The sequence below is a fragment of the Apus apus genome, chromosome 19, assembly GCF_020740795.1.
Source record: "Apus apus isolate bApuApu2 chromosome 19, bApuApu2.pri.cur, whole genome shotgun sequence".
Lineage (NCBI taxonomy): Eukaryota > Metazoa > Chordata > Aves > Apodiformes > Apodidae > Apus > Apus apus.
In genome coordinates this window covers 1,057,305-1,070,120 of record NC_067300.1, presented here as the reverse complement: position 1 = coordinate 1,070,120, position 12,816 = coordinate 1,057,305, and the positions used below count along the sequence as shown (strand labels likewise).

Genomic DNA, 12,816 nt, shown 5'->3' with positions numbered 1-12,816 from the left:
AGCAGTATCACTGCGATCTTCAGTAAAGTGAATGTCTAACGGGGTGTGAAGGAAACCCCCAGTGAAAAGTTGGAAAATCCAGGAATGATGAAGACTAATGCAATATTAAATTTTAACTATCAGAAGTCAGCAGCTGCACAGCTAAAAAGTTAACATGCATCCTTAACTTTTTCACAGCCTCATAATAACATCCTTTACTTGCACGGCTGCCTGTTTCTCATGTGCTGTTTAATATCACAGACCTGCTTCTGTGCCCTTACATACATGCAGAATTGTCTTTCAGTGCTGGTATTCCTTTCTAAATGCCAACAAAATTCCTTAAAGTCCTTTAAATGTGGCTACAAAGCAGCTTCATTTTGCAGTTTAAGAAAAATAATCCCTAAAATAATAGTGAGCAGCAGTTATTTGCTGACATGCAGAATGCTTTGCCATTGCATCAGAGCATTGGAGTAATTTTGCAATAATCATTGCAGTATTTAGAGTTGGGACAAGGATGGCTTTTATTTTACTTCACTTCCCCAAGTACAATGGGATCCTTAATTCTGTTGGAATTTTAGGAGCTGCATTAGTATGAGGTCACCTGCAAGTGAGGTGTGATCCAAGTGTGTGATTCAGTTGATTTGTATTGATACATTTATTTATATTTTGATCATTAAATCAAGCTATATATTAAATGCTCTGAATGCATCAACATAGACATGTACAATTGATAACCCATTTTTTTGTCATTAACTCAGTGGAGACATGACTTTACCTTTTGCTTCCAAAGCCTCTGTCAGGTGTAGCTATAGAAGATTGAAATTTTCAAAGTCTTGAATGTGGAAGTAGTAATTTTCATGTCAGTGGCAGAGAAGCACAATTTATATATGTGAAACTGAAAACATAGTTTTGTTTTGCTGAAAACAGCTGCATATAGTAGTAACAATTAAAGTGCATTTGGATTGCCTTAAGACAATAAAAATCAAAACAAGAAATGAAACTGAAACTTGGTGCAGGTCTGTAAATGTGGTTCTCCCAGAAACAGAACCTGAGCTGGCAGTTAAAGCAATTGGGGAGTGTCCCTGTCTGCAGAGAAATAATGTGCCACCTAATATAGAGTTAGGGGGAAAAAGAGGAAGAATGAGAGGAGGAAAAACCCTGTGTGATATTATCCAGTGAGAATCACAAACAAACTTGATCCTCTATCAATTCACCAGCTCAGCATCAGAGTAGCTGGAGCAAACCCAAGACCTTTTTCTGCTCTTCAGGCACTTTCTTTTAGGGCTTTTGGGCATTCAAGCAGAAATACCTGCTTTTTATGATTTGCTGAAGGATACACCCCTGCCCTTTGAACAGCTCTCTGCTTTCTTCTGCGGTTCCTGTGTCACTAATGGTCCTTGGCCAAGCTGTTGGTCAGTCCTGCAGATGGGTAGAGCTGGTGATGCAAAAGGTTCAGCCCATGGGAGAGCAGGTAGTAATTGTGTTGATCTGGTTTGGGACAGAACAGGAAAATACCACCTGCCTACCCCAGCCCCACTGTCACCATTTAGTGACACAGCTTCTGTCACCAGGATGAGAGGTTTGGAGGTCCCAAGTCATCCTTGTTTTGAACTGGCTTCTTTCTAAATGGTTTTTGTACACCTCAGTGTCCAGTTTGGAACTGCAGCAGGTAAGATAGGGGCTTACAGCTCATGGCCAGCAGAGGTGGGAGGTCTGTTGCCCATTCTGCTTTTGCAGTCAGTCCTTACTTTTCAGTCATTGCCCTGTGCAAAACTTAAATGTCTTCTCATCCTTTGAGTGGTTCAGCTCTATGTTAAGACTTTGACACTGGCAAGATCTCTAGAGATTAAAAACTATATTTTTCTTTGTAATGATCATTTTGGGGAGGAATTTCTTAGATTTATTTTTGTATCTGCACCTGCCTGCTCTCTCCATGGCAGAGAAGGTGTGTTGGAGGTGACCTGTCTTCCTCAGGTGTATTTTTCTCCTTGTCTGCCTCCAGGAATGGGTGATTTCTTATTGGAGAACAGGGCATTTTCTTGAGCTTTTCCTGTGGTGCTCAGCATTGGCTGGAGAATTTCAGGGAGCAACTGATGTCCTGGCAGTTTGCAGGTGCAGGTTGAGGCATCCCTTGTTCAAGCTGTGCTGCCTCACAGGGGCAAGCTCCCTTTCTGCTTTGCTCTGGAAGCTGAGATGCAGGCACGGAAACCCCCCTGTAAAGGGTTCTGCAAAGAATCAGAAACGTAGGTAAGAAATTTAGTCACTATGTTTTATCAGGGAAGAAGTGCAAAGGTTGCCTTCCTCCCCCTTCGCCCTCCTCAAACGCACAAATAAAATAAGAAAGAAACCCAACAAAAAAAAAAAGTCATGTTGTCGAGCTCAAAGGCTCCTTTGTGAGCTGTTGTGCAGCCCTGCAGGATCACAGCTCCTTCCTCCTGCAGAGCTTCTGGAGTTGGGCTGGAGCAGAAAGGCTGCACATTCCTGGTGGCAGTGGAAGGTTCTGTCCCAGCCGTTGGCGCTGGCAAACGTTACAGCTTCGCCTGCAGCCCAGGCCTTAGAAATATGTGGCTTACAGGGTTTTTTGTGTAGCCCTGTGGGTTTTTTCAAGTCATTCAAAGGGTTGGATTCCCTTCAGGACTTAGTCAGCTAGAAAGTTTTGGTTTGTGTGTTGGGTCATCTTTAAGCAGCATGAGCAGCAAAACATCAGCATGTTTTGAGTCAGGAAAATTATTTCACTTTCAGATAATTTAAAAAAAAAAAAAAAAGGCTGAAATTACTTTATTAGGCTTTTAAAAAGTAAATTTAAAAACTCTTGGGCTGAGGCCAAGGAAGGGAGACTTTTACCCAAAGGAGAATTCTTCAGAAAGCAAATGCAAGAAAACAGCAAGTTTAACTCTTGCAGGACATGTCGCCTCCATCCTCATAATTGGTGGAAGTTCTCTGTTTCCAGATAAGCTTTTCTATGCTGAACGATGATTTTGCTCCAGTTGTTTTTCTTTATTATTTATTTACGTTATTTAGTTGCTGCATTGCCTTCCCCTGAACCCATCAGCTGTTACCCTCCCACATGGGTGTGCCAGGCTGGGGGCTGAGCTGCCATCATCTGAAGAGATGCTGAATGCTCTAGAGCAGGATTTTTTCCAGAAAAGTTTCTAGTTTAACCAATTGTTGAAAAACTTCATAAAGCTTTTCAAGCTTCATATTAGTATTTTCCACAAAAGAGTTCTGCTCGATTCAAAAAATACAGAAAGGAAGATGACTCGTTCAAACTGGGAATATTTTAAAAAGCATTTTTCCAAAGTGCACATTTTTAGAGTCTGAGTTGGAGCAGTTCTGTGACTGAAACAATTTTGAGGTGAGAAGTTGAAAATTAACAGTGAAACAGTCATTCCTGAGGGGAGATGGTGTTTCAGAGCTGAAGAAAGTTGAGTTTCATTTGTATAATTATCTGCTGCTGAAAAGTCATAGGATTAGCGGGTCCCTTCCTCTCTATGCTGCATCCCAAGCATCCTTTTTTTTTTTTACTGTGTATAATCTGCAGCAGATTTTTATAGAAGATGCAGAAAGTTACTTGAGACTCAGGAGTTAACTTACCTCTTTTCCAGCTTTCCCGCCGACCTCCCTGCTCTCACTTACTTTTGCAACTTTCTCAGAAATTGGTCTTGTGTTTTAAAGCTGTAATTACTTGGTGTCAGCCCAAAGGTGATTTAGAGTGGGCTGTTAGGGGATTTTTAGTGTTTTTTTTTTAAATTCATTAAGACTTTGGTCTGTCTTATGACTAACAGTAACAACATTTCTTAACACAGTTCAGAAACAGCTGCTTCTTAAACCTTTGTGTCTTGCTTTATTCTTTTTAAGTTTGACCAAAGTACTTTTTAAAGCTATTTAAGTGACAGAAATGGCCTGGTGCATGCCTAGTACATGTATTTGATGGTTTATTTATGCCGTTGCCTGTGAACGCCAGGACAGCATTTTGCAGGACTCCATTGTGCCACAGCTAGCTTTTTCCTTGAGTGATAGATGGTAATTCAAACAAGTAGCAGCTGTGGAAAAAATACAGGAGTTTGACTGTCGAGGTTTTGTATATGATACTGAGGGTTTCAGATCCTGGCCCCTCAGTTTATGAAGTTGTGCCAAATTAGTATCATAGCCTAGAAAAGTGATCTAATCAGGCAGGTTAATCAAGTAGAAATGTACAAATTCACAAACCCACAGTCATTTGTTTTTATTATTTTTAAGAAGTAAGGAAATTAAATGCATAGAGTGTTCATTACTTCAGGTTGCAAATTTTAAGTTCCGAAATGCTGTGACATTCCCAGCTGTGGTTTCCAGAGCAGGGCAGGCCTGATTCCACCAGACACACGGAATGTTTTGAAACGTAGTTATGTTATTAGATAATGTGACATGCAGTATATGCAATTTGGGATGAATATGAAACACTTCAACATGGCTTGGCAAGCCTAACCATTTATGATCCTTGACTTGTAACACTGGGTTTTGTTTTCCAGCTTGCAGCTTCGCCCATTGCGTTCATTTAGGGCTTGAACATGATCTTTGCTGTGTGCCTCTTGCGGTCCCGTGTGTTAGACTGGAGGGAGCTTTTTCTCCCATCGTTTCACATGGGCCTTCAGGAAGACCAGGATAGAATAGCCCCAGGGTAGGATTCTCGTGGTCCGTCTCTCGTAGAGGCTTTGCCACGGCAGGCAGCGGGACGGGCTGTGCCGGGAGGCCGAGCCGGGTGCGCTGGTCACGGTTTCCTTGCCTGGGTTGACAACGCTTGCCCAGGAACCGAGCGCATGAGCGATTTCAGCATTTAGTAGAAACTGCAGGTCTCATAATGACACACCCAGTTCATGGCAGCGGGACCGTGAGGATGTGCCAGCCCAGTCCGTGCTCTCCCCGGCCGCCTTCCCCCCAGGGCGGCTCCGTCCCCCCGCGCTGCCGCAGCTCAGGCCGCCCGGAGGGGAGCGGGGAGGCCGGGCCGGGCTGCTCCGGCAGAGCTGCTGGGCGCTCCCTCGCACCCTGCACCTCCCCACGGCCCCGGGGCTCCCAGAGCTGGGGCTCTGCAGCTCCTGGGAGCAGGTTCCAAGCCTGCCTGCAGGGCTGGGGTAGGGACCTTCCCTGTAGCCATCCCCGTTCCGACTCCAGGCCCCTGTGACAGCCTGGGAAAGAGGAGCTCCGGCGCTGGGGGCTCTTTCTCGGGACTGGGGGCAGCTGCGTTTAACTAACAGCCTTTGAGCTGCTTCCGCAGCTGCCGTCCCGCCGAGGAAGGCTGTGCCGAGGCAGCGGGCACCGCGGGCCTCGCTGGCAGCGCGGCGGGCGGGCCTGGCGGAGCAGAGCGGCCCGCGGGGCGCGGGGCCGGCGGCAGCTGTCAGATCTAAGCGCAGCTCTTTCTCTTTGCAGACACTGAAGCTGCCTCAGGTGAAGGAGCCTCACAAGGCAGTAAGTACCCGCGGCGGGATGGGAGCGTGTGAGCCCTGCGGGTACGTTGCGGTGCACAGGAGCCCTGCCTGCTGCAGGCGCTCTCCGCCCGGCGCTGCGGCCGGGATTGCGGGCCGCGGCTGCCCCGGCACGGCCCGGCTCGCCCCGCCCGGCGCGGGTGCGGCGGGGCGGGCAGGGGGGGGCGGGCGGCGCGGGGAGCCGGGCCGGGGCGCGGCGGGGCCGTTCCCCGCAGGCCGGGGCCGTTCCCCGCAGGCCGGGCCCGCGGCCGGCAGAGGGCGGCCCGCGCCGCGGAGGTGGCGGGGCCGGCGGGGCGGGCGCCTCACGGGGCTCCCCGGGGGCAGCGGCCGCGGCAGCCCCGTTCTCGCCCCGCCGTGAGGGGAGCCCGGGCGGGCTCGGCCGTGGTGTCCTGGGAGCGGGGCGGTGTGAGGAGGAGGGCGGCCGTGAGCAGAGCTGCCTCTGCCCCAGCCCCACCTCAGCCCCCACCGGGGAGGTGCTGGGTGCTGCCAGCCTTTCTAAGGTGAGCAAGTTTGGTAGGATTTTGAAACTTCGGTGCTACACTTGGAGGGGGATGTGTGTCCCTGCGTCGAGGGAGGATGTTAGGAATTCCCCACCTAGAGTACTGTGTCCAGTTCTGGAGCCCTCAACACAAGAAGGACATGGAGCTCTTGGAGCAAGTCCAGAGGAGGCCACGGAGATGATGGGAGGGCTGGAGCAGCTCTGCTCTGGAGCCAGGCTGGGAGAGTTGGGGTGTTGAGCCTGGAGAAGAGAAGGCTCCAGGGAGACCTTAGAGCACCTTCCAGTGCCTGAAGGGCAACGTGGGCTGGTGGGAGGTGTTCCTGCCTATGGCAGAAGGGTTGGAATGAGGTGATCTTTAAGGTCCCTTCCAACCCAGACCATTTCATGATTCTGTAGTAAACCAAAGCAGGTTCAGCACAAGCCCCTGGAGCTGCTGAGGTGAGGAGGGCCTGAGGCAATGGGGCCTGTGCAGCCTGGCAGCTGCTGTGAGGGGGTGATCAGAAAACTGGAGCCAGGCAGTCCAAAGTGGCAGGAAAATGAGAGATAACATAAAGTGAAAAGAGGAGAAGTTCAGGCTGTATTGAAGGAAAAGCTTTTCCCCATGTTGTGGAGCAGGCTTTGCAGAGAGGTTGTGTCCTTGGAGGTTTACAAGACCAGCCTGGATAAAGTCCCAAGTAACCAAGTCTGAGCTCAAAGCAGTCACTACTTTGAGCAGGAGGGCAGGCCAGAGACCTTCTGAGGTCTCCGCCAGCCTGGATTTGGCTGTGATCATGTTAGGTGAGAGCTGCAGGTTCCATCGGAAAGGTAAGTTACCAACCTTGATAGTTAGAGAGGGCACCTTGGAAGCACCCAACTTACCCTGGGTGGGTATAAAAATGTTACATAAACAGTAAGGAAAAATAATACTTAAAAAGTACAACCAGGCTGGTTTTTCTCAACTGCTATTTCTTAAGGGCTATTCTGTGACAGGTGAAGAGTTTGGGTTAGCTCGCGGAGTCTTGACTTTATGTCTGCAGAAAGAAGCAAGACTGACCTCACAGGCAGGGGATGAAGATCCTCAGCCCTGATCCAGAACATCTTGGTAGCAGCCAGCCATCACCCAGTGTATTCCCACTCGTGGTGCCCACTGGAGGGGAGATGGGCTCTCTAGCTGGGCTCTTTTCTCTTTGCCTTGACCCAGTGACGTGCGGTGTTCAGCTCTGTGCAGGAGATGGAGACTCCTTCCAAAGGTTGCTTCCTTTGTAGGCTCTTTCTTAGTAGGTGTTACACTGCCTGTTCGTGTTTTACTTACCTGAGTCTCTCCAGGCTCATCTCTTGACTCTCGCACTCTGAATTTTCACACAGGGCCCTACTGTATTGTGGGCTAGTCTGTGTGCATCCTGGACTCAGGTGTTGGATATAGTATCCTTTTTCCCAGAGCTTGGGAACCAGCTTGTGCAAAGAGATGTTTTTTTCTGGAATTCAGCTTTTCCCCTTCTTACCTATCATGGAAATTTCTTTGAGAAAGACAGAGCAGGGTGAGGTGTGGAGAGAAAGAGGGGAAGAACATGCAGGTTCATGCCTCTGCTCTGTGGGCAAATCCCATGTTGCTTGAGCCATAGAAGGATTTCTGTGGACATAAGTGCCTCTTCTGTGGTGGCTGGATTCCAGGGAGGGTGGGAGAATGGAAAGCCACAGTTACTGTCTCTGGGAGAGGACAGTGACAAGCAGCTGCTCTCTGCACCAGGCTTCAGAGGTGCTGCTACAGTAGCAGTGGAAATGGAGCAAGAAGCAGTAAGAGAGGCAGGGACTTCTGTCTTCATGCAGGGCTGTATTAATCTGATCTTCTCCTCAGTGCAGGAATTATTGAACTCCTTTTCTACCTGCCACACTGATTGCTATCACAAAATAGTCTCACCTAGCTAACAAACTGGAGACAGGACCAAGCCAACAGAGCAGGGAAACAGTGAGGGGTGGGCTAGAGGGGGTGGGGAAGGAAGGTCCCCCACAGCCATCCACCCTGGTGAAGAGCAGGCCAGGCGTGACACCTGTCTTACAGAGTAGACGTGAAATTGCTCGTCCGGTGCTGCTGTTTCTAAGCGCAGATGATTGCAATTTCCTGACCAAGTCATCTTCCTCTTCCACTCCTTGTTGATGTAATGAAATAGTTCAGCTGTCTTCTTTCCTCCCTATGCCTTCCCCTCTGGGACTGGACTAAATCCCTGGCCTACCCTGGTTGCCTCTGCACAGCTCTTCTCCTTTTTCCGTTCAATGGCCCTCTTGTTTCCTTGTCAGTCTGTTTGCTCCTCATATATTTTAGGAATTTTTTATTTATCTTTCCTTTCCTGCTATTTTTGTTTTGCCTGCTGCTCCGCTGCTATTCCTCTGCGACCCGATTTGGCTGTTTGCACCGTTTATATTACAAATGTCTGCATTGTTCAAATCTTCCTCTGCTATTTCTGTTTCATTGGGAACCTCTACATTCATGGTCTCTGCAGCCATGGTTTGCTGCCTTCTTCCAGGATTTCTCAGTATTTAAGAAATACAGCAAGATCTTGTTTTCTCTCATCTGCTTCACTCTGGGGCATGGATTGTGTCTATCCCAAACTGGTGTGGATGAGGAGCTCCCCTTGACCACTGGTGGGACCTTGGCTTTAGGTCAAATAACTAGAACTGCCGATTTTTGAAAGCTGTTCAAGTTTTCTCCATGGTGACTTTTTGGAGGCAGCTGTTAACACCCACAGCAAACACTGGAAAAGTTTTGGTGAAGACAAACTTGTTTGTCAAGTGAGAAGACACCTCAGCTGCTGCCTCTGCAGGGCACAGCAAGGGCACCTGGGTTTGGTCCCAGGAGTAATTGAGCTTTGGTGGCACTTGGCTGTGTTGTGCTCTGGGACTTACCCTGAGAGCAGAGAGTCATGTTCTTGAGAGGCCAGATTCATGTCTCACCACACTGAGTCTGAGGGCAACTTGTGCCTGGCCTGTTGGGAGGATGAGTTACTGACCTGGTGGGTGAAGCTGCATTGTAAGGTGCCTTCAGGTCTAAAGGATTGTGGTAAGAAGGGGTTGCTGCAGGAGGGGCTGGCCTGGCTGGTTTTGTCCTGGGAAGAAGGGAACCATGGGACAAACTGAGACACAGCTGAGGCCAGTTGTTTGTTTGCTGCCTGCTTAAAGAGGAGACAGTGGTGTTTAGGCTTTCCAGCTGGGAAAGCATTTTGAAGACTCCCTTGATGAAAAACTGTTACACTTGATTGGTTATTTTCAGCCTTTGGGTTTTTAGTCTATGGATTGTGTCATTGGGACTCCATTTATTTATTTATTTATTACCCACTCTTGAAGGGACACAGACCTGTGGTACTGAGGAGAGAATGTGCTCATGGCGACATAGTTGCGTGGCTTTGAGAGCTACTTTTCTAGCCTTGGCTCAGGGTCCAAGACCAGAATTCCCACATGCAGAGAGAAGAAAACAATGCAACCCACAGTGCTAATGTGTTAATAAAAAGAATTGTCTAACTGCCACCAGCTTCCACTGGCAGGGAGGAGAGAGGTTTTGAAAAATAATTTCTAATGGATATTTTTTCCTAGGCAAGGGTGGCCAGCTTGACTTCTAGGTCACTGACCATTCTGTAGAAGAGTCTCGCAGTCTCTTCTGAGATGCTCATACACCTCTGTCATTTGCTCCAGACTTTTGGAAGTCCTCGGAAAGTGTTTGGGCTAGAGCTGTGCCATCACTTTCCATGGAAATTCCAGTCATGTTTAGGGGAGTTACAACCTTTGTAAAAACAGTCCCTCTTGCTGCTCACATACCACAGGAAATTCTTGGCAACCTGACAGGCAGCTGAATAAAATCACTGGCAAGCAGGGGTCCACAGGCCCTGCCTCAGCAGAGACAGTGTGCCAGAACATGGCTGTGGGAAGCACCACCTCTGACATGAGCAGGTCTTTGCACTATGCTGGGTCATGAAGCAGGTTGTGTTCAGTGCCCATGTCACAGTTTGGGGACAGTAGCTTTAAGAGCGAGGCTGGCCCTAGTGTTGGATCCTACCCATGGCAGTGCCTGTGCCTGGGAGCTGCAGTTGGGCTAGGAAGAAAAGCCAGGATGGTCTCCACGCTGACAGCTTGTTTCTGGGTTCATCTCCAGGAGGTAGAGAGGAATATGAGCTTCCACCAGCATAGCCCTGGTATTCAGAGCGTGGTAGCCCTTGCTGTTTCCAGATCTTTAACTCTGCTACAGGTTATGGATTGTAATATTCAGGCTATCAGATTTTAATATTTTTCTTTCCTGTAGGAAAGAATAAGTTGTGTTCAAGAACATCTCCAAAATGACAGTAACTGCCTTACAGAGCTCCAAGTTAGACTGTGAGTTTTACGGTTGAAACCTTAATTGGGAGTGTGTGAGCACCCAAGGTTTTGGTTACGTGCTCACTACTGCTTTTTCTAACAGACCAGCCTAGAACAGACTTGAGGGTTCACATGACACTTCCCTAATTTCATAGAATCATAGAATGCCAGGTTTGAAGGGACCGCAAGGATCAATCAACTGGTCCAACCTCTCTAGGTACTACTGTAGTTGATATGAGGTGGCTCAGCAGCCTGTCAAGCTGAGACTTAAAACTGGCCAATGTGGGGGAATCCACCACTTCCCTTGGGAGACTTATTCCAATGTTTTGACTGTCCTCATGGTGAAAAGTTTACCTCTTGTCTCCAATCAGAATCTCCCCAGGGGCAACTTGTGCCCATAACCCCTTGTCTTTTCCATGTGACTCCTTGTCAAGAGGGAGTACCATCTTCTTGGTAACCACCCTTTATGTACTGGAACATTGTAATACGGTCTCCCCGAAGCCTTCTGTTCTCAAGGCTGAACAAACCCAGTTTTCTCAGCATTTCCTCATACGGTAGGTCCTCCAGTCCTCTGATCATCCTTGTGGCCCTTCTGTGGACCTTCTCCAGCCTGTCCCCATCCTTTTTGCAGAGCAAGGACCAGAACTGAACGCAACACTCCAGGTGTGGTCTGACAAGCACCGAGTAGAGCTGGATGATGACTTATTTATCTCTGCTGGTGATGCCCTTGTTGATGCAACCCAGCATTGGCCCTTTAATACCTATTAAAAAAAAAAGTAATTAAAAAAAAAGTTAACAAATACAGCAAATAGTTTAACTAGTCCCTAGCTCTTCCAAGGCTTTGGCCTGGATGTGCCTTGGGTCACTTTCCAGAGGTGTTCTGCAAGCAAGTGGGAAACAGCAGGGAAATGGGCTTGCCAGAGGCAACCAGTGGGCAGGTGGCAAAGGAAGAGAGCACAAGTCACTGGCTTGCAGCCCAGTCCTTGTCTGCTGGGGACAGCCTTACACTGTTGGATTGCAGTTCTGTGCCCTGGGAAAGCAAGCAGAAAACAAATGCACAGAGAAATGTGAGGGGAAAAATTGCTAAAAGCTGAAAGTTTCCTAAAGTATAGCTGGTGGTTGACTTCATGGATGTTTGGTCAGCTGTTGGAGACTTAGTAAGTGTTCCTCTTCTCAGGAGAGAAGTCCTGAGCCTGATGGAACAATGCTGATTAATATTGTGGGTAACAGTCTTACCATGCCTGGAACCTAAATAAAATGCTGTTAAAAGTGGGAACAGTCAGGAAGAGGTGATTTCTTGAGCCGTTAATTCATCTCCAGCGTGTCAGTCAGGTTGACTGAGTTTAGGGGGGCTCGCTGATAGTGTGGTTTGCTCTGTTTTCTTACCCTGGTAATAACTTTTTTGAAGACCATGACAAGCAAGAGATTAGTTTAAAAGCAGGTAGTGCTCACAGGCAGCACTAACCATGAGTTTGAGGTTTGATGTGAGGGACTGTCAGAACACCACCAGCCAGTTAACTCTGCCGTGCAACAGGAAACTGAGTTCAACCTGGAACAACCCAGTTCAAATGCTACACTTGTTTTCATGCCTGGTGGTCTTGCAGTTACTGGGGCAATTCAGTGACATTTGCTGGAGGCTGGAAGACCACTCATGGTTGCTTTCTGGTAGATCCTGCTCTTTCTATCTCCATCTCCTGCTTTTGTGTGCATGCAATTCTCTTTAAGCAGCAAACCTGGATTTTGTGCTGTTTCTCAAAAGCTGTTCTCATACTGCCAGCAGGGTATTCCTACACATTTCTTAGTGGACTCCACCATCTGGGAGATGCCTGAGAGCACAGTGTACAAATCCTGTCTGTGAGCCCAGATCATCCTTTGCGTGGCAGTGCCTGACAGCCTCCTTCACCCGTGCTTAACGTTCTAATGTAAACAGGAGTGACTTCCATAGTACATTTGTAGTTGCTGTGGCCGGCCACATGGGTTGAAAGATTCCAGGCCAGATCCCACAAAGTCCCAAGATTGATCCCAAGTAGAACAACCTGTTTTTTCTTTGTGTCTGTTGGCCTTTCTGCCAACAGACAGAGGTCTTCTTGGAGCTCTTTTTTCTTGTTCACAGGTAATTTTTGAAAATTAGTATTGCCATCACACAGGTGACAATATTTACCAGGTATTTCAGACTTCCCAGTTGAGTTGCCAGGTTGCAGAAGGGACAAAAAGTGGTCTTTGGGTATTGTATGACAATGTTCTGTCACCTCCACACACGCTCAAGTAGTTCCTCCCAGACCATGGTGATACGAAGTTTTTCGGGGGTAGGTGGGAACTTCTGACACTACAGAGAGAGCGTCCTGCCTGAATCTCTCCTGGAAGGAGGCAGGAGTTTCTCCATGTTGCCCTTTGAAGGAGAGGGAGAAAGTGACTGTATTTGGAGGGGGGAGAGGGGAAGTTTATACCAGAGCCCTTAACGTTCCTGTGTCTGGTCTGTGGGAAGAAAGGTCTATGGCAACTGGCAAAACCACAGAGGAGCAGCAGCCCTTGCCTCCCTGAGGTGAGGCTGAGGCCAGC

At 48.2% G+C, this 12,816-nt stretch overlaps 1 protein-coding gene across 6 annotated transcripts in view; it reads left to right on the top strand.

Moving 5' to 3' along the window:
- The window catches only part of ZNF618 (zinc finger protein 618), a 161,456-nt gene that overhangs the window by 90,288 nt on the left and 58,352 nt on the right, over positions 1–12,816 (top strand). For all 6 annotated transcript variants that reach the window (XM_051636475.1, XM_051636474.1, XM_051636472.1 and 3 more), the window contains one exon: positions 5,383–5,421. In XM_051636475.1, the coding sequence (XP_051492435.1) occupies positions 5,383–5,421 (39 nt within the window). The remainder of the gene's footprint in view (positions 1–5,382; positions 5,422–12,816) is intronic.